We start from the raw sequence: 26,673 nt of genomic DNA, 5'->3' as shown, positions 1-26,673 counted from the left end.
CAAACTGTATGGTACTGTCCTACTACTGATGCTCTGGTCTGGTCTGGCATGTTTACTTACTTATATGTTGTTCGGAAGGGTTTGAATAGATGGAGACTTTGGTGGTACTTCCCCTTGTGCATTTTTCCCTCTTCCTCCAGCATCTGTAGGTTAGAGCTGGCAGAATTGCTGAAGGGAAACCCTTCTTCTTGACGTTCTTTCTCGGGTGCATTTGGGTAAAACACCTGATTCTAACAAGAGAAAAACAAAGTTGTAGGAACATCAGAAATATGTTTGATACCTGTAATTATATGGCAGAATAATTTGTGTCTTCTACCGTATTGAATCAATCACATTTTATTTGGTGCTGGCAGTATAAGGAAACTGATGGATTAGATTAGCTTTAGGGATTTGGATTTGAACCCAACCCAGATTGATGGAATGAAAATCTTTGTTGGCTATATATCAAAATGAAATGGGTTTGTATAATTCCAACCAGTTCCTAGTGGGCTAGGACGCACATGGGCAAAACTGTTTGTAAATTCATATTAAACTAACCATCTCAATCAGACAATCTGTGGCAAATGGGGAAAAAAATAAACTGGGCAGTAAGGGATTAACTTCTGATAATAGAGAAAAGGTAGATTGTTGGAGCCGAATTGTGAAAGCTTTCTCAGCATCTTGTCAGGTTATAACTGAACTTGGAGAGCTTCATGCTAACATTGGGTTCCTAAAATGGGAAAGTGCTTTATTTTCCATCACTAACATCATTCACAAAAGAAAAATCACCAAAATGATGAGCTCAAAAAAAAAATGTGGCAGTTGAAGCATGTGTTTTTTACTCTGCGCCTAACTAGTAATTTTGTTTTGTCAATACAGATCCAGCACTGATCAATGTAATACAGTTGCGAGACATACACTGCATGCATAACTTTAACACTGATTTACTTCACACTCAAATAAAACACGGGTCCACTTCTGATCAAGATTGCCAACATAATACCATAACAATGAATCTAAACCCCAGCCCTCTGCCTGTTTGTTTCACCTTCCCATCAACTGCTCCAGTATGAATTGTCTATTTCTCATATTATCTATTTAAACAAATTGCATACAAAACAAAACCTCAGAGTTTTTTCTCCAGGACCATCCAAAGCTTTCCATAGTGCTAATGGATTTAACGTGCTATTTTCCATTTACTGTACCTACGCATTATGTTGATATTTTGCAATTGGAAAGAGAAGAAAACTTCAGGAATTATTAATGTATTTCCATTGCCAGTCTATGCATCAAGCTGTGTTTAAAGGGTTTGTTAATAAATACTGGCTAACTCAGAATTTGGAAAGACTTACTCATATACTCTGCATTCATTTTATATAGACACCCACTAACCACTAAGCAGAAATAATAGCATTGCTTCCTAGTTTATTACCAATTAAGCAAATATTTTACTTCAGCAAACTGTCCCTTTGTTCGATTCTTAAATTGGTTAATACTGAAATTTGCAATAGAAAGATAATACAATGTTCCCCATTGAGATTTGTTTTACTTCAGTTATCCTTCTCATGGAAGTTATTGTAATATTATTGCAGTAACCCATTTACAAGTGGCAAGCAGATTGGCCCATAATCAGAATAAACCAGGTGCAAAGTTAAGAGTTGGCTTACTGCCAAGAGATAAAATGCAGCAGCACTTTATTGCAACTTTAATGGGTAATGCTTAGACACACTTTATAAACACATGTCCTGGGAGTAAAAGAATGATACTGAGTTTACAGCACTTCTGGTGTGCAGAGGTGGTGGAGTCGTAAAGTTGTCAGCATTTTTTTCTTTCTCTACTCTGAAAAAGGAACATTTTTAGCATCACAGATAAACCTTGGCTTGTACAAATCTCCTGAAAAAGAAAATAACCAATGCTGAACTAAATACACCAAGTTAGCCACTTATTGTATTAAGGAATGAATTCAATCACCTGCAATTTAACTTTGTAATTTTTTTAACATATAAACAAATAGCATTGCTCACACTACAAGCTAAAATCCAACCGGCTTTTGTTACTGCCCATGGTCTTAAATCAACCCACTGCATTTTGGTTTAAATTGTGACAAGATTCTCTTATTTTTTTTCTCTCATCACTTTTCTCTTGTTGGACTCCTTACTGTGGTATTATTCCATGGAATCTTTTTGGTATTTCTCCCAAGTGGGAATTATTCATGTGTGAACTTTGACAGCTAACATTAGTAGGATATTTAACCATGGGGGCATCAAAGCTGGTCCAAACATGTCCTCACCCAACACCGTCACATGCACACTTCCAGCAGAGTGTGCCGCATAGTGATCAGGAGTGGGAACCCGGACAGGAAGTCCCCTCCCTACCTTAGTGGAACAGCAGTCTATTGCTGCTCTGGTTCATATCAGCTAATTCAGCACAGACTGGGGTTCCAACTTGGACCTTCCTGGTCTGTATGAGTAACTACTTTTTGGATATATTCACAGCCACTGGGGGAGTGACCGTGGTAAACTATCCCTCCTCATCCTTCTCGACCGGTGTACAGCCTTTGACATGGTTGACCACACCATCCTCCTCCAATGTGTCTTCTCTGTTGTCCAGCTGGGTGGGACTGCCCTCGCCTAGTTCCATTCTTACCTATCCAGTGGTAGCCAGAGAATCACCTGCAATGGCTTCTCTTCCTGCTCTCGCACCGTCACCTCTGGTATCCCCCAAGGATCTATCCCTGGCCCCTATTTCTCATCTACATCCTGCCCTTCAGCATCATCATCCAAAAACACGTCAGGTTCCACATGTACGTTGCCAACACCCAGCGCTACCTCGCCACCACCTCTCTCGACCAATGTTCCCTCTAATTTTTTTGGGCGCCGTGCGGGCCATTCAAAATACCGCGTAGGCACGGTATTTACAATGAAAAGCCAGGAAGCTGGCTGCACAGGATCCATGGAGCACTGTGCGGTCGCGAGAATGTTGCTCTCAACCCCTCTACTGTCTCCGATTCATCAGACTGCTTGCCGACATCCAGTACTGGATGAGCAGAAATTTCCTCCAACTAAATATTGGGAAGACTGAAGCCATTGTGTTCGGTCATTGCCACAAACTCCGTTCCCTAGCCATCGACTCCATCCCTCTCCATGGCAACTGAGGCTAAATCAGACCGTTCGCAAACTTGGTGTCGTATGTGACCCCGAAATGAGCTTCCGACTACATATCCGCTCCATCACAAAGACTGCCTACTTACACCTCCGTAACATCACCCGACTTCGCCCCTACCTCCGCTCATCTGCTGCTGAAACCCTCATCCATGCCTTTGTTACCTCTAGACCTGACTATTCCAATGCTTTCCTGGCCGGCCTCCCATCTTCCACCCTACATAAACTTGAACTCATCCAAAATTCTGCTGCCCATATCCTAAGTCGCACCAAGTCCCGTTCACTCATCACCCCTGTGCTCGCTGACCTACATTGGTTCCCTGTCTGGCCGCGCACTTCAGTTAAAAAATTCTCATTGTTGTTTTCAAATCCCTCCATGGCCTCGCCCCTCCCTATCTCTGTAATCTCAGTCAGCCCCACAAACCCCCCAATCCCTCCCCCCCCCCCCCCCGCTGAGATATCTGCGCTCCTCTATGTAGTGTATGTACCTTTAAGAGAGAACTACTTTTACAGCTCCTGTATACTGTAGTACCGGCAGTGACCACACCTGTATATAAGCCTTGCGCATGCCTCTGTACCCCCAGTCTTGAGACTACCCTACTCCAATAAATACCTGTTGATTGTTAAGTTACAGCATCCGTGTGGTTATTGAAAAACATCATACTCTCAGAATCACGGATCTAACAGTGGCGACGAGTGTCGATTCGAATCTACCTGCAACTCTGCATTTCCCTTCGAGGATTCGCTCTGGAGGACAGTGGAAAAAAGTCGCGGCCAGAAGCACGGGCATCGACCACGAGCAACCGCCCAGTCGTCCGGCAGAGAGTGAACATCGCAGGGGAGCCTGTGGAGAGCCGGGCTTGGTTCCCCAGCCACGATGATCAGCAATAGACTGACAGGTACAGCGCAGACCCTTCCCGGACAGCGGTGGCTGGAGCCGACCGATGGTGGAGAGAAAGCCGAGCAGCGTCAACGGGGTAAGACAGAGGGTGAAGCGCACAGGGCGCAGCCGGGGGTTCAAAACCGAGCGGCGTCGAGGAAAAACAACACTTAGAGAGAGAGAAGGTAAAGCAGCAGCCGGGTTCAGGACCGAGCGGCGGAAACGGGAAAGGCGCACAGAAAAAAAAAAAACGTGCAGGGCACAGCCAGGGCTCAAGGGCTGAACAGTGTCCGCGGGGAGAAGAAGGGAGAGCGCGGGAGACGCCATTGAGCCGCGGAGAAGAAGGAAGAGCGCGGGAGACGCCATTTTTAGAAGCCGCAGCGGAGAAGAAGGGCGAGCACGGGAAGGAAGGAAAGCGCGGGAGACGCCATTTTGTGCCAGCGGAGAAGAAGGGGAAGCGCGGGAAATGCCATTTTTGACAGTTAAATCACACCCAGGGATGCCGAAGAGTGGCAGTATCTCTACGTTCGACAATGAAGTCGAAGATTGGGCGACATGTGGAACGTATTGAGGTGTACTGCAGGGCGAATGAAGTGCCAGATGCTAGGAAAGCACTGGTTTTGTTAAATTCCATGGGTGCAAAAACTTATGGGTTACAGTGAAACCTAATAACCCCAGAGAAGCCTGTGGACAAGAATTTAGAAAACATAGTAGAAATCCTACAGGACCACTTAAACCCCACACCGCTGCTGATAGCAGAACGATTTAAGTTCCATACAAGGAACCAACACAAAGACGAAAGCAATGCTGAGTACTTAATGGAACTGCGCAAGCTATCGAAACACTGCCAGTTTGGAGTGGGACTAGCAGATACGTTAAGGGACAAGTTTGTGTGTGGGCTGCAAAGTGAAGGAACCCAGAAACGGCTTCTATCAGAAAAGGATCTTACGCTGGACAAGGCTTTCAGTATGGCAGTATCACACGAAGCAGCCGCAAGGGGCGCTGCAGAGATACAACGGAGACCGCAAGAATATGGCACCAATGAAATGTCCTATGGAACAGGAAGTGCTATCGCTGCGGCAGAACAACACACGACCAGAAGGATTGTTGGTTCAAGGACCAAGTGTGCAGACAGTGTAGAAAAGCAGGACACATAGCAAGAGTCTGCAGGTCTGGGAAGAAAACCAACAGTAAGAAATCTCCACAGGAGAAGTACAAAAAAGTACACAAGGTGATGGACAGTAGTTCAGACGAACAGAAAAGTGACACAGACTCCGGAAGCAAGGAGCTGGGTTGTCTGAAACTACATAAGGTAACCAAAATGGAGGATCACCAGACTATCTGGGTTACACTCAAGATAGACGGAGTCCAAGTGAAAATGGAATTGGACACAGGATCAGCCCTAACAGTCATAAACCAAAGGGACTACAGGCGGCTATTTTCACATATACCCTTGAAAGCTACAGAGATTGTCTTGAAGACATACATGGGGCAAAAAGTCTACCCCAAAGGAAAAATAAGGGTGGAAGTGATATATAAAGGCCAGGAAATACCTAAAATGGATATATATGTATTGCCAGATGGAGGACCACCACTGCTAGGATGTGAATGGATCCGGAAGATACAATTAGATTGGCATTCCATACAGGCACTGAAAGTTGAGGCCAAAAAAGGATGACGACGTCACACCTGGACGACTGTCAAAAATGCTAACTGACGCAAAAGAAGTGTTCCAGGAGGGACTCGGAACACTAAAAGGCATAACAGCAACGATTAAAATAGAGGAAAATGCAAGCCCAAAGTTTCTTAAGGCCAGACCGGTGCCTTATGCAATCAGACCAGCTGTTGAAGCAGAGATGGAAGGATTGGAACGTTCAGGAGTACTGTCCAAAGTAGACTGGAGCGAGTGGGCTACACCCATCATTCCTGTAATGAAGAGGTCGTTGAGTAATACGCCTGGGGAACCAAAGAAGGTCCGCATCTGTGGGGATTTTAAGGTGACGGTGAACCCAGTCCTTCACACGGTACAATATCCGCTTCCACGATTGGAGGATATTTTTGCCTCGCTATCTGGAGGTAAACGCTTCACCAAAATTGATCTAGCCCAGGCGTACTTGCAAATGGAGGTAGAAATAGCCTCGAAACAATACCTTACGATTAACACTCATAAAGGTCTCTATCAATACAACTGGCTGGTGTTCGGGGTAGCATCGGCTCCGGCTATTTGGCAAAGGGCGATGGATCAAGTCCTGCAAGGGATTCCAGGGACCCAGTGTTATTTGGACGACATCCTGGTCACGGGCGAAAATGACAGTGATCACCTCGCCAACTTGGAGAAGGTGCTCACCAGATTAAAGGAGTATGGGCTACGAGCTAATCGCCACAAGTGCGAGTTTTTCCAGAAACAGATCTCGTATTGTGGCCACGTCATCGATGAAGAGTGGTTACATAAGTCCCCTGAAAAGATTGAGGCAGTAGTCAAGGCTCCAGCACCGGAAAATGTGTCACAACTGAAGTCGTTCCTCGGGCTGGTAAACTACTACCATAAGTTCTTACCAAATTTGTCCATGGTATTATACCCACTGAGCACCCTACTGCAAACAGGGGTACCATGGAAGTGGAATGACGAACGTAGACGAGCTTTCCAGAAGTGTAAAGAATTGATCACATCTAAAGAGGTGTTGGCCCATTTCAACCCAGCACTACCAATTCGTTTGGCATGTGATGCATCACCCTATGGTATTGGAGCGGTGCTGTCGCACAAATTCCCAGACGGGTTGGAGAGGCCAGTAGCCTTTGCGTCTCGGTCACTAACCTCAGCCGAGCGCAACTACGCCCAGATTGACAGGGAGGCCCTCAGCCTAGTATGGGGAGTAAAAAAATTCAACCACTATCTGCATGGACAGAAGTTCACCTTGCTGACTGACCACCAACCACTTGTCTCCATCTTTAATCCTAAGAAGGGCGTTCCAGTGATGACTGCACAACGGTTACAAAGATGGTCCCTGTTTCTAGGGGCGAATCAATATGAAATAGAAAATAAAGGCACGAAACAGCATGGAAACGCTGATGGGCTATCGCGCCTGCCACTGCCTACTGTGGAGGAAGCACCAGCAGTGGACCCTATCGAGATATTTTATTCGTCAATAATTGAACGATTGCCAGTAACGAACGCGGATATAGAGAAGGAGACCCGCAATGATCCGACGATGTCTCGGGTATATGATTAGACGGTGAGGGGATGGCCAACACATGGTGACTCACTGTTGCCAGCATTCTCATCCAGAAGAGAACAGCTGTCAGTATGCCAGGGGACAGTGATGTGTGGATCCAGAGTGGTGATTCCACCCAAGTTAAGGGAGAGAGTGCTAAATGAGCTACATGAAGGTCATCTGGGGGGAGTGAAAATGAAAAGCCTTGCTAGGGCTTATGTGTGGTGGCCGGGAATCGATCAACAAATCGAAGACCTAACCAAGAGCTGCTCAGGATGCCAGAAGGTCCAAAATGCACCACCACATGCCCCTCTACACCCATGGGAGTGGCCCTCCTCTCCATGGCAACGGGTGCATATTGATTTTGCTGGTCCATTCATGGACTCAATGTTCTTAATAGCAGTGGATGCTCATTCGAAGTGGCCTGAGGTGATAAAAATGTCCTCAACCACTACAGAGAAAACGATTGCAGTCCTACGGACCATATTTGCCAGAAACGGCTTGCCAGAGCAGATTTGCTCTGATAATGGACCAGAGTTTGTGTCTGAAGAGTTTTGAAAATTTATGAGAAGGAATGGGGTAAGACATTACACACCCACCCCATATCATCCAGCCACAAATGGACTGGCTGAGAGGTTCGTACAAACCTTTAAGAAGGCGATAAAGGCCATGTGCGACGATGAAATTCCACTACAGCATAAGGTGGACAATTTCTTATTAGCCTACCGAAACGCGACACATGCAGTTACCAACCAGACCCGGCCATGATGTTCTTTAACCGAAGGTTGAGATCTCGTCTGGACTTGCTCAGACCAAATGTGCGAAGAAATGTTGAGGATAAACAATTCCAGCACATCAATGAGAAGCCGACAAGGAGCTTCAACGTAGGACAACCAGTCTTGGCCCGTGACTACCGAACAGAGAAATGGCAACCCGGAACGATATGCACAAGGCAGGGGCCATTAATGTACACAGTGGATGTCGGGGAGAACATTGTGAGACGCCACGTCGATCAGATCTTAGCGTCACAGGAACGATTCAACCCCATGTCTCGCGTACCGGGGAATGAACCCGACATACCGGTAGCATCTACCTCCGAAGCAGTAGCCGTGGAAACCGATGAACTAACTGACGAAAAGGGGCCAGAATCGCCTCCGCACCAAGAACAAGAACTTCAGGAAAGGCGCTATCCCGAAAGAATCAGGAAGCCGCCCCAAAGACTGAATCTATAAATGGACTATTGTTGTTTAATGTATATGTTAAAATGTTAATTGTTATTTGAATATTATGTGTACTGCTAATCTAAAAGGGGAGGAATTGTAGTGTATGTACCTTTTTAAGAGAGAACTACTTTTACAGCTCCTGTATACTGTAGTACCGGCAGTGACCACACCTGTATATAAGCCTTGCACATGCCTCTGTACCCCCAGTCTTGAGACTACCCTACTCCAGTAAATACCTGTTGATTGTTAAGTTACAGCATCCGTGTGGTTATTGAAAAACATCATACTCAGAATCATGGATCTAACACTCTAATTCTGCCCTCTTGAGCATACCTGATTATAATCGCTCAACCATTGGTGGCCGTGCCTTCTGTTGCCTAGGCCCTAAGCTCTGGAATTCCCTGCCGAAACTTTTTTTAACATTCATTTATGGGATGTGGACGACGCTGGCAAGGCCAGCATTTATTGCCCATCCCTAATTGCCCTCGAGAAGGTGGTAGTGAGCCGCCTTCTTGAACTGCTGCAGTCCGTGTGGTGAAGGTACTCCCACAGTGCTGTTAGTTAGGGAGTTCCAGGATTTTGACCCAGCCACGATGAAGGATCGGCGATATATTTCAAGTCAGGATGGTGTGTAACTTGGAGGCAATGGTATTCCCGTGCGCCTGCTGACCTTGCCCTTCTAAGTGGAAGAGGTTGCAGGTTTGGGAAGTGCTGCCGAAGAACCCTTGGCGACTTGCTGCAGTGCATCTTGTAGATGGTAGACACTGCAGCCACGGTACACCGGTGGTGGAGGGAGTGAATGTTTAAGGTGGTGAATGGGGTGCCAATCAAGCAGGCTGCTTTGTCCTGGATAGTGCTGAGCTTCTTGAGTGTTGTTGAAGCTGCACTCATCCAGGCAAGTGGAGAGTATTCCATCACACTCCTTATTTGTGCCTTGTAGATGGTGGAAAGGCTTTGGGGAGTCAGGAAGTGAGACACTCGCCACAGAATGCCTAGCCTCTGACCTGCTCTTGTTGCCACAGTATTTATGTGGGTGGTCCAGTTAAGTTTCTGGTCAATGGTGACCCCCCAGGATGTTGATGGTGGGGGATTTGTTGATGGTAATGCATTTGAATGTCAAGGGGAGGTGGTTCGACTCTCGCTTGTTGGAGATAGTCCTTGCCTGACACTTCTGTGGCGCGAATGTTACCTGCCACTTATCAGCCCAAGCCTGAACGTCATCCAGGTCTTGTTACATGCGGGCATGGACTGCTTCATTATCTGAGGAGTTGTGAATGGCACTGAACACTGTGCAGTCATCAGTGAATAACCCCATTTCTGAGCTTATGTTGGAGGGAAGTTCATTGATGAAGCAGTTGAAGATGGTTGGGCCTAAGACACTGCCCCGAGGAACTCCTGCAGCGATGTCCTCGGGCTGTGATGATTGACCTTCAACCACCACAGTGATGCATTATGATTAATCACAAAGCTATATAAAATGATCCTCACCAAAATGAAAGACTTGTATTTATCTTGCACCTTTCATGACCTCAGGACATACCAAAGCGTTTACAGCCAATTAAGTACTTTTTAAAGTGTAGTCGCTTTTGTAATGTAGAAAATGTGGCAGCTACTTTGCACATATCAAAGTCCCAGAAACAGTAATGTGATAATGACCAGATAAGCTGTTTTTTTAATGATGTTGGTTCAGGGATAAATATTAGCCAGGACAACAGGGAAAACTCCCCAGCTCTTCTTCAAAATAATGGTGTGGGATCTTTTATGTCCATTTGAGGGACAGACAACTGACAGACAAATTCTCAGAGCTGAAGCAGCTCCTCCATTGAGACTACACCTCACGGTTTCTTTTCACCTCTCATCTGAAAGACGGCACCTCTGACCGTGCAGCATTACCTCAGTACTGCACTGTAGTGCTGGCCTAGATTTTATGCTCAAGTATCTGGTGTGGGACTTGAACCCATAGTCTTCTGACTCAGAGGTGAGAGTGCTACTACTGAGCCACAGCTAATCTAATCAGGAGAGGGAGGTTGAGAGATAGAGGGGTTTAGGAAGGGAATTCCAGAATGTGGGGCCTAGTCGGCTGAAGGCACGGCCACCAATGGTGGGTCGAAGGAAGTGGGAGATGCATGACAGGCAGTGTCACATTGGAGCAGCAGGGAATGTTCTTCTGAAGTTGGGACAGAAGCATATTGTCAGTCCAGAGTAGTGAGAGCTTTACTGTTGATCTGGCTGTGCTATGCTTGACCTGGGGGTGCTTGATGCCAACACTGGAAGCTTGAAATGGGAAGAGTTCTATTCCTCAAATTAATATCCCTCGCCTTGATGAACACAAAAAAAATTATAAAATAAACTTTGAAAACTATTCACCACAGATACCACCCATGTGTTTTACTCACTTGGCATGTAGCCTAAGAATAGAATAATATACTAAAGCACAACAACCTAAACTTCATTACACAACAGAACCGTAGAAAATCACTGCAAAAATTCTAACCATCACTCAAAAGTATGTCAGGGCTCCCACTGAAGTATCCAAACTTCTTCATGTAGGTCAAAGCAAATTGTTGAAAAAAGATCGATCTCAATTTTATAAATGTTATTTGGTGGAAGAAAAGAAGCAATTAAAAATAGCATTTTTAAATGAATATTACACTTGCAGAATTTGCAAGCATCAGGCTCCTACACTGAGATTTTTTTCCTCAACAACAACTGGCATTTATATAGCCCTTCAGTGTTGCAAAATGTCACAAGGTTCTTCACAGACATAGACAAAAATAACTGGACACTGAGACAAAGGAGGAAATATTAGGAGAGGAAGGTGTTGAGGCAAAAGTCATTAGAAAAGGAATGACAGTGTGGGGCCTAGATGGCTGAAGGCTCAGCCATCAAGTGTGGGGCAAAGGGAGGAGAGAGTGCACAAGAGGCTAGATTCAGAGGAGTGGAGAGTTTGGGGGTGGGAGGGTTGCACTGAAGGAGGCTACAGAGATAGGATGGGGCAATGATATAAACACAAATATAAAAATTTTATATTTAAGGTGTTGAGAGATCAAGGGCCAATGTAGGTCAGTGTGTATAAGGGTACTGTACAAGTAGGAGTTGGTGCGAAATAGGGTACGAATAGTAGAGTTTTGGCTGAGCTGAACTTTACAGAGGGTCGAGGATGAGATAAGAAGGAGTAGGCCATACGGCCCCTTCGAGCCCACTTGGCCATTCAATAAGATCATGGCTGATCTTCGACCTCAACTCCACTTTCCCACCCGATCTCCATATCTCTTGATTCCCCTAGAGTTTAAAAATCTATCTATCTCATCCTTGAATATACTCAACGACTCAGCATTCACAGCCCTTTGGGAAAAGAGAAATCCAAAGATTCACAACCCCGAGAGAATAAATTCATAGAAACATAGAAGATAGGAGCAGGAGTAGGCCATTCGGCCCCTCGAGCCTGCTCCGCCATTCAATGCGATCATGGCTGATCATCCAATTTCAGTACCCGGTCCCTGCTTTCTCCGCATACCCCTGGATCCCTTTAGCCTTAAATATATACAACTCCTTCTTGAATATATTTAATGAATTGGCTTCTACTGCCTTGTGTGGTAGAGAATTCCACAGGTTCACCACTCTCTGGGTGAAGAAATTCCTCCTCATTTCTGTCCTAAATGGCCTACCCCTTATCCTTAGACTGTGACCCCTGGTTCTGGACTCCCCGACCATCGGGAACATCCTTCCTGCATCTAGTCTGTCCAGTCCTGTCAGAATTTTATAAGTTTCAATGAGATCCCCTCTCATTCTTCTAAATTCCAGCGAGTACAAGCCCAATCGTCCCAATCTCTCCTCATACGTCATTCCTGCCATCCCAGGTATCAGCCTGCTGAATCTTCGCTGAACTCCTTCCATGGCAACAACATCCTTCCTCAGATAAGGTGACCAAAACTGCACACAATACTCAAGCTGTGGTCTCACCAAGGCCCTGTACAACTGCAGCAAGGCATCCTTGTTCCTGTACTCAAACCCTCTCGCGACAAAGGCCAACATACCATTTGCCTTCTTAACCACCAACTCCACCTGCATGTTTACCTTCAGTGACTGGTGCACAAGGACACCCAGGTCTTGTTGCACTTCTCCTTCTCCCAATCTATTGCCATTCAGATAATAATCTGCCTTCCTGTTTTTGCCACCAAAGTGGATAACCTCACATTTATCCACGTTATATTGCATCTGCCATGCTTTTGCCCAATCACCTAACCTGTCCAAATCATCCTGGAGTTTCTCGGCATCCTCCTCACAGCACACACGCCAATCCAGCTTTGTGTCATCTGCAAATTTGGAGATATTACATCTAGTTCCCTTGTCTAGATCATTAATATATATTGTGAATAGCTGGGGTCCAAGGACTGATCCCTGCGGTACCCCACTAGTCACTGCCTACCACTCGGAAAAAGACCCATTTATTCCAACTCTTTGCTTTCTGTCTGCCAACCAGTTCTCTATCCAAGTCAATACCTTGCCCCCAATCCCATGTGCCTTAACTTAACACGCTAATCTCTTATGCGGGACCTTATCAAAAGCCTTCTGAAAGTCCAAATGCACCACATCCACTGGTTCTCCCTTATCTATTTTACCAGTTACATCCTCAAACAATTCCAGTAGATTAGTCAAGCACGATTTACCTTTTGTAAATCCATGTTGACTTTGTCCGATCCTGTCACTGTTTTCCAAGTGCTCTGCTATTACATCTTTTATAATGGACTCTCGCATTTTCCCCACTACTGATGTCAGGCTTACCGGTCTGTAATTCCCCGTTTTCTCTCTACCACCTTTTTTGACGAGTGGGGTAACATTAGCTACCCTCCAATCCATGGGTACTGTTCCAGATTCCATCGAATGTTGGAAGATGATCAGCAATGCATCTACTATTTCTAGGGCCACTTCCTTAAGTACCCTAGGATGTAGATTATCAGGCCCTGGGGATCTGTCCGCCTTCAATCCCATCAATTTCCCTAACACCATTTCCCTACAAATACTGATTTCTTTCAGTTCCTCCCTTTCATCAGACCCTATGTTCCCCGACATCTCTGGGAGGTTATTTGTGTCCTCCTTTGTGAAGACAGAACCAAAATATGTATTTAATTGGTCTGCCATTTCTTTGTTCCCCATTATAAATTCCCCCGAGTCTGACGGCAAGGAACCTATGCTTGACTTCACCAATCTTTTTCTCTTCACATATCTATAAAACCTTTTACAGTCAGTTTTTATGTTCCCTGCAAGCTTACTCTCATATTCAATTTTCCCCTTCTTAAGTAATCCCTTTGTCCTCCTTTGTTGAATCCTAAACTGCTCCCAATCCTCAGGTTTACTGCTTTTTCTGGCCAATTTATATGTCCTCTCCTTGGATCTTATGCTATCCCTAATTTCCCTTGTAAGCCATGGTTGAGTCACCTTTTTTGTTTTATTTTTATGCCAAACTGGGATGAACAAATTCTGTAGGTCATCCATGCGGTCTTTGAATGTTTGCCATTGCCTATCCACCGTCAACCCTTTGAGTGACATTCCCCAATCAATCCTACCAAACTCGTGCCTCAGACCATCGTAGTTTCCTTTATTTAAATTCAGGACCCTAGTCTCTGAGTCAACTACTTCATTCTCCATCTTAATGAAGAATTCGATCATATTATGATCGCTCCGACCCAAGGGGCCTCGTACAACATGATTGCTAATTAATCCTCTCGTTACATAATACCCAGTCTAAGATGGCCTGATCTCTGGTTGGTTCCTCGACATATTGGTCCAGGAAACCATCCCATAAACACTCCAGGAATTCCTCCTCCACAATATTGTTACTAATTTGGTTAGCCCAATCTATATGTAGATTAAAGTCACCCATGATGACTGCTGTGCCCTTATTGCACGCATCTCTAATTTCCCTTTTAATGCCATCCCCAACCTCCGCATTACTGTTTGGAGGTCTGGTCTATATACCACTCCCACTAACGTTTTCTGCCCCTTGGTATTTCTCAGTTCTACCCATACAGATTCCACATCATCAGAGCTGATATCCTTCCTTACAATTGTGTTAATCCCATCTTGAACCAGCAATGCTACCCCACCTCCCTTTCCTTTTTGCCTATCTTTCCTGAATATTGAATATCCCTGGATGTTGAGTTCCCAGCCTTGGCCACCCTGGAGCCATGTTTCCGTAATCCCAATCAAATCCTTTTCGTTTACCTCTATTTGCGCAGCTAATTCATCCACCTTATTACAAATGCTCCTCGCATTAAGACACAAGGCCTTCAGGCTTGTTTTTTTAATGCTCTTCGACCTATTAGAATTATTATTTACTGTGGCCATGTTTGATTTAAACAGTTGATTTCTCTGACTGCCACTTTTGTTTTTCTCCTTCCTATCTTTTGCTTTTATCCTCGTTTCCCTTTCCTCTGTCTCTCTGCTCAGGTTCCCAACCCCCTGCCATTTTAGTTTAAACTGTCCCCCAGTGCACTAGCAAACACTCCCCCTAGGACATTGGTCCCGGCCCTGCCCAGGTGCAAACCGTCCGGTTTGAACTGGTCCCACCTTCCCCAGAACCGGTTCCAATGTCCTAGGAATTTGAATCCCTCCCCCTCGCACCATTCCTCTAGCCACGTATTCATCTGAAATATCCTTCTATTTCTACTCTGACTAGCACGTGGCACTGGTAGCAATCCTGAGATTACTACCTTTGAGGTCCTATTTTATTTATTTACCTCCTAACTCCCTATATTCAGCTTTTAGGACCTCATCCCATTTTTTTTTACCTATATCGTTGGTACCTATATGCACCACAACAACTGGCTGTTCACCCTCCCCTTCCAAAATCTTCTGCAGCTGCTCTGAGACATCCTTGACCCTTGCACCAGAGAGGCAACACACCATCCTGGAGTCTCGTTTGCGGCCGCAGAAACACCTATCTATTCCCCTTACAATAGAATCCCCTATTACTGTAACTCTACCCCTCTTTTTCCTCCCGTCCTGTGCAGCAGAACCACCCCTGGTGGCAGGAAGTTGGCTGCTGCTGCCTTCCTCTGATAAGCCATCCCCCCCAACAGTATCCAACACGGTATCCAATACGGTATATCTGTATCCCTGAATTTCCACATAGCGCAGGAGGAGCATACCACAGGGCCGGGCTGTCCTGACATGACTTACCCTTTAATTAATTCAAATTAAATCAAATCAATACCACCAATTAAATTATATACTCAATGGCCCTTGTTTAACAACTGTCCCCGCTACACCACATAGACCCTAGAAACTATAAAACACAAAATTTAAGCTTGTAAAAAAGGAGAGAGAGAGAAATACTCACCAACCAATCACTTACCTGCTTTCTGGTGACGTCACAGTTCGATTACTTTTTACTTCCCTCTCCCGCTCTCGGAGCTGAGATTGGAGATTGGTAAGCCTACCTGCTGCTGCCGCCGCCGCCTCGGGGTCGCGTTTAAATACCGCCGCCGCTTCCCACACAGGTCCGCACTGCTGCCGCTCCGGGGCCTACCTGCTGCTCTGCTGCCTCGGGGTCGCTTTTAAATACCGCCACCGCCGCTTCCCACACAGGTCCACACTGCTGCCGCTCTGGGGCCTACTTGCTGCTCTGCCGCCTCGGGTCACTTTTAAATACCTCCTCATCCCAGTCCTAAATGGCCAACCCCTTATCCTGAGACTATGCCCCTTAGTTCTTGACTCGTAACCAGGGGAAACAACCTCGCAGCATCTACCCTGTTAATCCCCTTCAGAATCTTATATGTTTCAATGAGATCAATGCTCATTCTTCTAAACTCCAGAGAGCATAAGCCTAATCTACTCAAGCTCTCTTCATAGGACAACCCTCTCGTCCCAGGAATCAATCTAGTGAACCTTTGTTGCACCGCCTGTAACGCAAGTATATCCTTCCTCAGATAAGAAGACCAAAACTGTGCACAGTACGCCAGATGTGGTCTCGCCAAAGGCCTGTACAATTGTAGCAAGACTTCCTTACCCTTGTACTCCAACCCCCTTGCAATAAAGGCCAACATGCTATTTGCCTTCCTAATTGCTTGCTGTACCTGCATGCTAACTCTGTGTTTCCTGTACAAGGACACATAAATCTCAACACCAATATTTAATAGTTTCTCACCATTTAAAATAGTGTTTTTCTATTATTCCTACCAAAGTGAATAACCTCACATTTCCCCACATTATACTCCATCTGCCATCTTATTGCCCACTCACTTAACCTATCTATATCCCTTTGCAGGCTCTTTGTGTCCTCCTCACAGCTTACTTTCCCACCTAGCTTTGTATTGTCAGCAAACTTGGATGCATTACAGTCAATCCCTTCACCTAAGTCATTAATATAGATTGTAAATAGCTGTGGCCCAAGCACTGATCCTTGCGGCACCCCACTAGTTACAGCCTGCTAACCTAAAAATTACCCGGTTATCTCTACTCTCTGTTTTCTGTCCGTTAACCAATCCTTTATCCATGCTAATATATTACCCCCAACCCCGTGAGCCCTTGTCTTGTGTAGCAGCCTTTTATGTGGCACCTTATCGAATGCTTTTTGGAAATCCAAATATACTACATCCACTGGTTCCCTTTTATCTACCCTGCTAGTTACACCCTCAAAAAACTCTAATAAATTTGTCAAACACAATTTCCTTTTCATAAAACCATGTTGACTCAGAAAATCATAATATGATTAGGCAAAGTGCCCTGTTACCACTTCCTTAATAATGGATTCCAACATTTTCCCCGACGACTGATGTCAGGCTAACTGGCCTGTAGTTCCCTATTTTCTCTCTCTTTCCTTTCTTGGGGTTACATTTGCTACCTTCCAATCCGCTGGGACCGTTTTAGAATCAAGGGAATTTTGGAAGATCTCAACCAATGCATCCACTATCTCTGCAGCCACCTCTTTTAGAACCCTAGGATGTAGGCCATGAGGTCCAGGGGATGTGTCAGCTTTTAGTCCCATTAGTTTCTCAAAATCTTTTTCTCTACTGATATTACTTTAAGTTCCTCACTCTCATTAGCCCCTTGGTTTACCATTATTTCTTGTCTGCTTTTTGTGTCTGCTACTGTAAAGACAGATACAAAATATTTATTTAAAGTCTCTGCCATTTCCTTATTATAATTTCTCCTGTCTCAGCCTCTAAGGGACCAACACTTACTTTTGCTACTCTCTTCCTTTTTATATACTTGTAGAAGCTCTTACAATCTGTTTTTATACTTCTTGCTAGTTTACTCTCATTCTATTTTCACCCTTTTTATCAGGTTTTTGGTCATCCTATGCTGGTTTCTAAAGCTCTCCCAATCTTCAGACTTACTATTATTCTTTGCAACATTATAAGCCTCTTCTTTTAATCTAATACTATCCTTAACTTCTTTAGTTAGCCACAGATGGAATACTTTTCCTGTGGAGTTTTTATTTCCCAATGGAATGTATGATCAGAATAGTTGAGTCTGGAATTAAAAAAGGTATGGATGAGGGTTTCAGCAGCTGATGGCCTGAGGTTGGTGCAAAAGATGGAAGTGGAAATTGGTGGTCTGTGTGTTGGATAGGATATGGAGTCATAATCTCAGCTCAATGTTGAAGAGGATGCCAAGGTTGCAAGTAGTCTGGTTTAGCCCAAGTCAATAGTTGGGGAGTGGGATGGAGTCAGTGGTAAGGATACTGGGGTGTTGATGATGATAGCTTCGGTGTTCCCAATGTTTAGAAATTGCAACCTATCCAAAACTAGATGTCAGACAAGCAGTCTGATAGCACAGAGACATTGAAGAGGTTGAGAAAACTGATGGAACGATGGTCAAGGATGTTATCAGCTTACATGTGGATGCCAACCATAAGGTTGATTTTAACTCTTCCTCGCGAGGCGTAAAACAAGCAGCCGACCAGCTGCCGCCCATTTCCTGCTCAGCGGGAACAATTAAAATCAACCCCCACATGTCAGAAGCATTATAAAAAGTTATTTTTTTACCTTCAATTAACTTGCTCATCCTTTAGCACGTGGATAGCATGTTTAATGAGTTGGTCACATTGCAGGTAAAGGCTGCACAGGCAGGAAGGGAATGGGTGACCGCCAGGCAGAGTAGTAGGCGCAGGCAGGTAGTGCAGGGGTTCCCTGTGGACATCCCCCTCTCAAACAGATATACCGCTTTGGATATTGTTGAGGGAGATGGCTTATCGGGGGAAGGCAGCAGCAGCCAACTTCCTGGCACCGTGGTTGGTTCTGCTGCTCAGGACGGAAGGAAAAAGAGTGGGAGAGCTATAGTAATAGGGGATTCTATTGTAAGGGCAATAGATAGGCGTTTCTGTGGCCGTAAACGAGACTCCAGGATGGTATGTTGCCTCTCTGGTGCAAGGGTCAAAGATGTCTCGGAGCGGCTGCAGAGCATTTTTGAAGGGGAGGGTGAACAGCCAGTTGTCGTGGTGCATATAGGTACCAACGGTATAGGTAAAAACCGGGATGAGGTCCTAAAAGCTGAATATAGGGAGTTACGAGGTAAATTAAAAAATAGGACCTCAATAGGTAGTAATCTCAGGATTGCTACCAGTGCCACGTGCTAGTCAGCGTAGAAATAGAAGGATATTTCAGATGAATACGTGGCTAGAGGAATGGTGCAAGGGGGAGGGATTCAAATTCCTGGGACATTGGAACCGGTTCTGGGGGAGGTGGGACCAGTACAAACTGAACGGTTTGCACCTGGGCAGGACTGGGACTGATGTCCTAGGGGGAGTGTTTGCTAGTGCTGTGGGGGAGGGTTTAATCTAAAATGGCAGGGGGTTGGGAACCTGTGCAGGGAGACAGAGGAAAGGGAAACAAGGATAGAAGCAAAAGACAGGAAGGAGAAAAGCAAAAGTGGCCGTCAGAGAAATCAAGGGTTTAAATCAAACATGGCCACAGTAAATAATAATTCTAAAAGGTCTAAGAGTGTTAAAAAAAAAAAACAAGCCTGAAGGCTTTGCGTCTTATTGCGAGGAGCATTCATAATAAGGTGGATGAATTAGCTGCGCAAATAGATGTAAACGTATATAATATGATTGGGATTACGGAAACATGGCTCCAGGGTGACCAAAGCTGGGAACTCAACATCCAAAGGTATTCAATATTCAGGAAAGACAGGCGAAAAGGACGTGGGGTAGCATTGCTGGTTAAAGAGGAGATTAACAGAATTGTAAGGAAGGATATTAGCTCTGATGTGGATTCTGTATGGGTAGAGCTGAGAAATACCAAGGGGCAGAAAACGTTAGTGGGAGTTGTATACAGACTCCGAAACAGCAATGCGGAGGTTGGGGATGGCATTAAATGGGAAATTAGAGACCCGTGCAATAAGGGCACAGCAGTTATCATGGGTGACTTTAATCTACATATAGATTGGGCTAACCAAATTGGTAACAATACTGTGGAGGAGGAATTTCTGGCGTGTATATGGGATGGTTTCCTGGATCAACATGTCGAGGAACCAACTAGAGATCAGGCCATCTTAGACTGGGTATTATGTAATGAGAAAGGAATAATTAGCAATCTTGTGGTGCGAGGCCCCTTGGGGCGGAGCGATCACAATATGATAGAACTCTTCATTAAGATGGAGAGTGAAGTAGTTGACTCAGAGATTAGGGTCTTCAATTTAAATAAAGGAAGCTACGATGGTATGAGGCGCGAGTTGGGTAGGATTGATTGGGGAATGTTACTCAAAGGGTTGACGGTGGATAGGCAATGGCAAACATTTAAAGATCGCATGGATGAACTACAGAATTTGTTCATCCCAGTTTGGCATAAAAATAAAACAAAAAAGGTGACTCAACCGTAGCTAACAAGGGAAATTAGCGATAGCATAAGATCCAAGGAGAGGACATATAAATTGGCCAGAAAAAGCAGTAAGCCTGAGGATTGGGAGCAGTTTAGGATTCAGTAAAGGAGGACAAAGGGATTAATTAAGAGGGGGAAAATAGAGTATGAGAGTAAGCTTGCAGGGAACATAAAAACTGACTGTAAAAGCTTCTATAGATATGTGAAGAGAAAAAGATTGGTGAAGTCAAGCATAGGTCCCTTGCAGTCAGAATCAGGGGAATTTATAATGGGGAACAAAGGAATGGCAGACCAATTAAATACATACTTTGGTTCTGTCTTCACAAAGGAGGACACAAATAACCTCCCAGAGATGTCGGGGAACATAGGGTCTAATGAGAGGGAGGAACTGAAAGAAATCAGTATTTGTAGGGAAATGGTGTTAGGCAATTGAAGGCCGATAAATCCCCAGGGCCTGATAATCTACATCCTAGGGTACTTAAGGAAGTGGCCCTAGAAATAGTAGATGCATTGCTGGTCATCTTCCAAAATTCGATAGACTCTGGAACAGTTCCCATGGATTGGAGGGTAGCTAATGTTACCCCACTGTTCAAAAAAGGTGGTAGAGAGAAAATGGGGAATTACAGACCAGTAAGCATGACATCGGTAGTGGGGAAAATGCTAGAGTCCATTATAAAAGATGTAATAGCAGAGCACTTGGAAAACAGTGACAGGATTGGACAAAGTCAACATGGATTTACAAAAGGTAAATCATGCTTGACTAATCTACTGGAATTTTTTGAGGATGTAACTGGTAGAATAGATAAGGGAGAACCAGTGGATGTGGTGTATTGGGCAGATGCATGGCAGATGCAGTATAATGTGGATAATTGCGAGGTTATCCACTTTGGTGGCAAAAACAGGAAGGCAGATTATTACCTGAACGGCAATAGATTGGGAGAAGGGGAAGTGCAAAGAGACCTGGGTGTCCAGTCACTAAAGGTTAGCATGCAGGTGCAGCAGGCGGTTGAGAAGGCAAATGGTATGTTGGCCTTCGTAGCGAGAGGGTTCGAATACAGCAACAAGGATGTCTTGCTGCAGTTGTACAGGGCCTTGGTGAGACCACACCTTGAGTATTGTGTGCAGTTTTGGTCGCCTTATCTGAGGAAGGATGTTCTTGCCATCGAGGGAGTGCAGCGAAGATTCACCAGACAGATACCTGGGATGGCAGTAATGACGTATAAGTAGAGATTGGGTTGATTGGGCTTATACTCGCTGGAGTTTAGAAGAATGAGAGGGGATCTCACTGAAACTTATAAAATTCTAACAGGACTAGACAGACTAGATGCAGGAAGGATGTTCCTGATAGCGGGGGAGTCCAGAACCAGGGGTCACAGTCTAAGGATAAGGGGTAAGCCATTTCGGACAGAGATGAGGAGGAATTTCTTCACCCAGAGAGTGGTGAACCTGTGGAATTCTCTACCACAGAAGACAGTTGAGGCCAATTCATTAAATATATTCAAGAAGGAGTTAGATATATTTCTTAAGGCTAAAGGGATCAAGGGATATGGGGAGAAGGCAGGGACAGGGTACTGAGTTTGGATGATCCGCCATGATCTCATTGAATGGCGGAGCAGCCTCAAGGGGCCGAATGGCCTACTCCTGCTCCTATCTTCTATGTTTTCTATGTTTATTTCCCAGTGTCTCACTTTGTGAAGTGCCTTGCTATATTACATTAAAAATGCTACATAAATCCAAGTTATTGACAGTAAAAAGTGTACATGGCTCTCACCAGACTGCTGCTCAGATTTTGGGGCTTACCACCTCAAATTCTTAAACACAGATTCTTAAACTCTTAGGGCTGGATTTTGTGAATGGAGACAAGTTGAAGGCGGGACTGCTGCTTGTTGTGTCAATGTCCCACCTCCATCCTCGCCTGAACAACCAGAGGGATTTTCCCCTGATTGAGCTTGTTAAGCCCGCCCTGCGGGCTCAGCAGGCCAATTAGGGAAGAAGTCACTGACAAAGCATGTCAATGTCAGATGTGCTATCTGTCAAGGCTTCTTGAAAGAAGAAATGTCAGCTCTGTGAAGCTGTCAAACACTGACATTCTCTGTAGTTTGATGAGACCTTGTGTTCAGGACTCATCAAACCTTTCAACTTTTTAAATTTCACATGGCTGTTGGTTCAGAGGTTCCAACAGCCAGTCTGTGAAATCGACAAGGAGGATGTCAGCTCTCCCGATCCAGCATGGCTGAAGGCTGTAGGAAGAAAACAAGGTAAGTAAACAATTTTTTTTAACTTATCACTCGCCTTGCATACTTACCACTCCACACTTGCACCCATCACTCACCTCTACATCTTACTTCCAGGTGCCTCCGACCGCCGCAGACCTCCTCCACGTCTCTTCCAACCAGGCGGGGTTCTGAGGTCGGGAAGCCTTCACCTGTGAAGGTAAAATGGCACTAATCCTTTTTAAAAAGGATTAAATGCCTTTCCCGCCTCCAGGAGACGGGACCCGAAGCAGCACATCTTCCCGCCTCCTGGCAAAAGGGCATGGAGGCGGGATCGGGGTGGGTTCGCCATCCGCCCCCACTTTCTCCGAATTTACTGGCTGTCCCGCCTCCATGCCTGCCTCCTTGGGGCTTAGAAAATCCAGCCCTTAGCTCCTTAAACATTCCTACACAGTCTCTGCCATGGTTATAAATAGGCAGGAACAAGGTCATCCAGTTTTCTTACTTTTCTTCTCAAGGTGAATGTCATGGCTGATCTTCGACCTCATCTCCACTTTCCTGCACTATCCCCATATCCCTTGATTCCCTTAATAGTCAAAAATCTATCGATCTCTGTCTTGAATATACTCAATGACGGAGCCTCCACAGCTCTCTGGGGTAGAAAATTCCAAAGATTCACCACCCACTGAGTGAAGAAATTTCTTCTCATCTCAGTCCTAAATGGCCGACCCCTTATTCTGAGACTGTGACCCCTGGTTCTAGACTCCCCAGCCAGGGGAAACATCCTCCCTGCATCTACCCTGCCAAGTCCTGTAAGAATTTTGTATGTTTCAATGAGATCACCTCTCATTCTTCTCAACACTAGAAAATATAGGCTTAGTCTACTCAATCTCTCCTCATAGGACAATCCCCCCATCCCAGGAACCAGTTTGGTGAACCTTTGTTGCACTCCCTCTGACAAGTATATCCTTCCTTAAGTAAGGAGACCAAAACTGTACATAATACTCCAGGTGTGGTCTCACCAGGGCCCTATACAATTGTAGTAAGACATCTTTACTCTTATACTCAAATCCTCTTGTAATAAAGGCCAATACACCATATTTGCTTTCCTAATTGCTTGCTGTACCTGCATATTAACTTTCAGTGGTTCTTGTACAAGGACACCCAGGTCCCTCTGAACACAAACATTTCCCAATCTATCACCATTTTAAAAATACTCTGCTCTTCTGTTTTTTCTACCAAAGTGGATAACTTCACATTTCTTCACATTATATTCCATTTGCCATGTTCTTGCCCACTCACTTAGCCTGTCTATATCCCCTTGAAGCCTCCTTGCATCCTCACAACTTGCATTCCCACCCAGCTTTGTATCATCAGCAAACTTGGATATATTACATTTGGTCCCCTCATCCAAATCATTGATGTAGATTGTGAATAGTTGAGGCCCAAGCACTGATCCTTGCAGTAACCCCACGAGTTACAGCCTGAAAATGACCCTCTGATTCCTACTCTCTGTTTTCAGTCCGTTAACCAATCCTCAGTCCATGCTAGTATATTACACCCAATTCCATGAGAGCTAATTTTGTTTAATAACCTTTTTTGTGAGGAATCTTATGGAATGTCTTCTGAAAATCCATAAATATCTACATAAATGCCCTGGTGCCCGGCACCCACTTAGAATAACTTACTCTAAAACTACATTAAATCCCACTTGATTGCAAGTGGAACACTGGTACCAAACACTGAGACTATGATGGAGCCGGATAATCTTTATCGTTGCCTTGCTGTCAATAAATACATTGTAGAGTTTAACTGTGTGCAGGACCATGAAAACACGATTTTTTGTTTTGGGATTGATGGGATGTAATTTGGTTTCACATTTTAAAATGAAATAATCGTGTGCAAGTTCACGATTGGCACCTGTGAAAAAAATAACTAACAAAATAATAAAAAGATCTAATCTACCGTGTCGACACAAAAAATGCAGTGGGGGCGGGCGAGTGCTGCAGACATTCGCTTGCCTTTATGGCGTTTGCCCTGTGAATAAAGACCCATTTATTGAGGGGACTCCCTCAGTCACATCACAAAACGCTCCTGACACTGCTAAGGAAGACCTTTATGTTCAGCGTGATTTTAACGTCCTTTTTAGTGTTCGTAGGTGAAGTGGCTGTTTACAAAAAAACATGTGAATTGATGACAGAGGTACAAATTGTAAACATCAAAAAAAAAACTCTCAAAAAGCGTTCTTCGCGTGAAAATAAGAAAGTGGGGAGAGGAAAACACAACCTCACAGAACAATTCAGGGCGATCTGTGCATCGATTTTTAAAAGCTCCAAGATCTTCCGCCTTTATTTGAAATTTAGTTACTAAAGTGTTGCTGTTATGTTGCGATTATAAGATAGCACGCCAATAATAAATGACTCAGATAATCATGCGCTCAATAGTTAAACCGAGTTAAGGCTAGTGTTGGTCTCTACATGACCGTACAGAACTAGACCAACAGTGAAGCTGTTGAATATACCTTCTGAAATTCCAAGACTATTTAAAGTGGCAGCGCTATCATTACAGTGTTATGAACTACTTATGTGGACTTACAGCCGTGGGATCAGGACTGAAACAAGCCTCGGCCTTTTCCATGCAAGTCTAAGTGGTTGTTGTAGAAGTAGATCTGTCTCCGCATCTGTTGTCCTGTGTTCCCACAATGTGATCAGAATCAGCTGGAACTGCAGACACTACCCTCTGTCGTGTCGTCATTGGCACCAATGCCAATCACATTGCGACGTTCACAGCCCTAGTAACAAGGTCACATGAACATAAACAAGTATAGATCGCAATGCAACAGGCAATTGGAGAAAGGAATCAGATTCAAAGGGATTACATGTGCCGGGGGAATCATAACAGAATTATCGGGGGTAGAGCAATATATGTATGGAGAATCGCAATAGGACAGTCACAATTTGGACGACATATAGGTAGAAATTACAATATAGCGTTCAGTCATGGGGCAACATAACTATATAAGACAATTACAATAGAGCATTCTGTGATGGGATAAGGTCATCATAGAAGTCACAAAAGTCAGTGATGATCCAACAGTTACATTCACATCACCACAGTCGACGCTGGGACAACAATTATACCGAAATCACAGTCAATAATGGGACAATTTAACTATATGAGGAATTAGAACAGGTCAGAATATTACAATATAAGACAATTAATTCCATACAGGACTGAGTCACAATCCCATTAAAATATGTAATAAGTGATAACCACCCATACAGGGCGAATACATGTGAATATTAGTGATTACATAATGCAAGTCACTAAAATGGTCATAGCACTTCACAAGGAGTTGTAAATCCCTATGCTATAAACACATATAAGAGTGATTAAAACGTGACTGATAGTGAAAAAGAAACTGGATAAACACACTAATCACAGCATAGCTGTTGTAGTAATTGTGCTATATTTACAGTATAGACTAGGCACGTGGGCCATCATCAAACACAAGTGCATAGAACTACACATGTGGCAGTGTTTCCGTTAGAGAAGTAGATTCAATTGGATCCGACTACCCTAGATTAGGCAAATAGGTATTCGGTGAAATTTGATGTGGAGAAATGTGAGGGCATACATTTTGGAAATGAAGGGACCAAGTGTACTCTTTTGTGTTGGGTGTTTAAACAATTGGTCTGTAAATTAATAAAACCTTAAAGTAACCTTAACAAATTAAATTAAAATTTAATTGGCCGGGGTGATGATGCACTCCAGTCCCCGCGGCGCCCACCGGTCGCGGAAGGAGGGGCCGAGTGCAATGTATCCAGGTTTGCTGACGATACAAAACTAGGTGGAAAAGTAAGCTGTGAGGAGGACACAAAGAGCCTGCAAAGGGTTATAGACAAGTTAAGTAAGTGGGCAATAAGGTGGCAGATGGAGCATAATATGGGGAAATGTGGGGTTATTCACTTTGGTATGAAGAATAGAAAAACAGAATATTTTTTAAATGGTGAGAAACTATTAAATGGTGGTGTTCAGAGAGATTTAGGTGTTCTCATACAGGAAACACAGAGTTAGCATGCAGATACAGCAAGCAATTAGGAAGGAAAATGGCATGTTGGCCTTTATTGCAAGGGGGTTGGAGTACAAGAGTAAGGAAGTCTTACTACAATTGTACAGG

The 26,673-nt window shown here is 44.5% G+C and overlaps 1 protein-coding gene across 1 annotated transcript in view; it reads right to left on the bottom strand.

Moving 5' to 3' along the window:
* LOC147125073 (ATP-binding cassette sub-family C member 5-like) overlaps window positions 1–25,768 on the bottom strand; it is a 243,980-nt gene extending 218,212 nt beyond the window's left edge. Inside the window, exons 1-2 of the mRNA XM_085997000.1 lie at window positions 25,089–25,768; window positions 61–230 (exon numbers count right to left, since the gene is read on the bottom strand). Coding sequence (XP_085853126.1) covers window positions 61–230; window positions 25,089–25,130 — 212 coding nt within the window. The 5' untranslated portion in view covers window positions 25,131–25,768. The remainder of the gene's footprint in view (window positions 1–60; window positions 231–25,088) is intronic.
* Window positions 25,769–26,673: the final 905 nt, after the last annotated feature.

Source organism: Somniosus microcephalus, chromosome 1 (assembly GCF_052327205.1).
Source record: "Somniosus microcephalus isolate GS21.2 chromosome 1, FLI_Smic_1.0, whole genome shotgun sequence".
In the NCBI taxonomy this organism is placed as follows: domain Eukaryota; kingdom Metazoa; phylum Chordata; class Chondrichthyes; order Squaliformes; family Somniosidae; genus Somniosus; species Somniosus microcephalus.
This window is presented reverse-complemented; position numbering and strand designations above follow the sequence as displayed.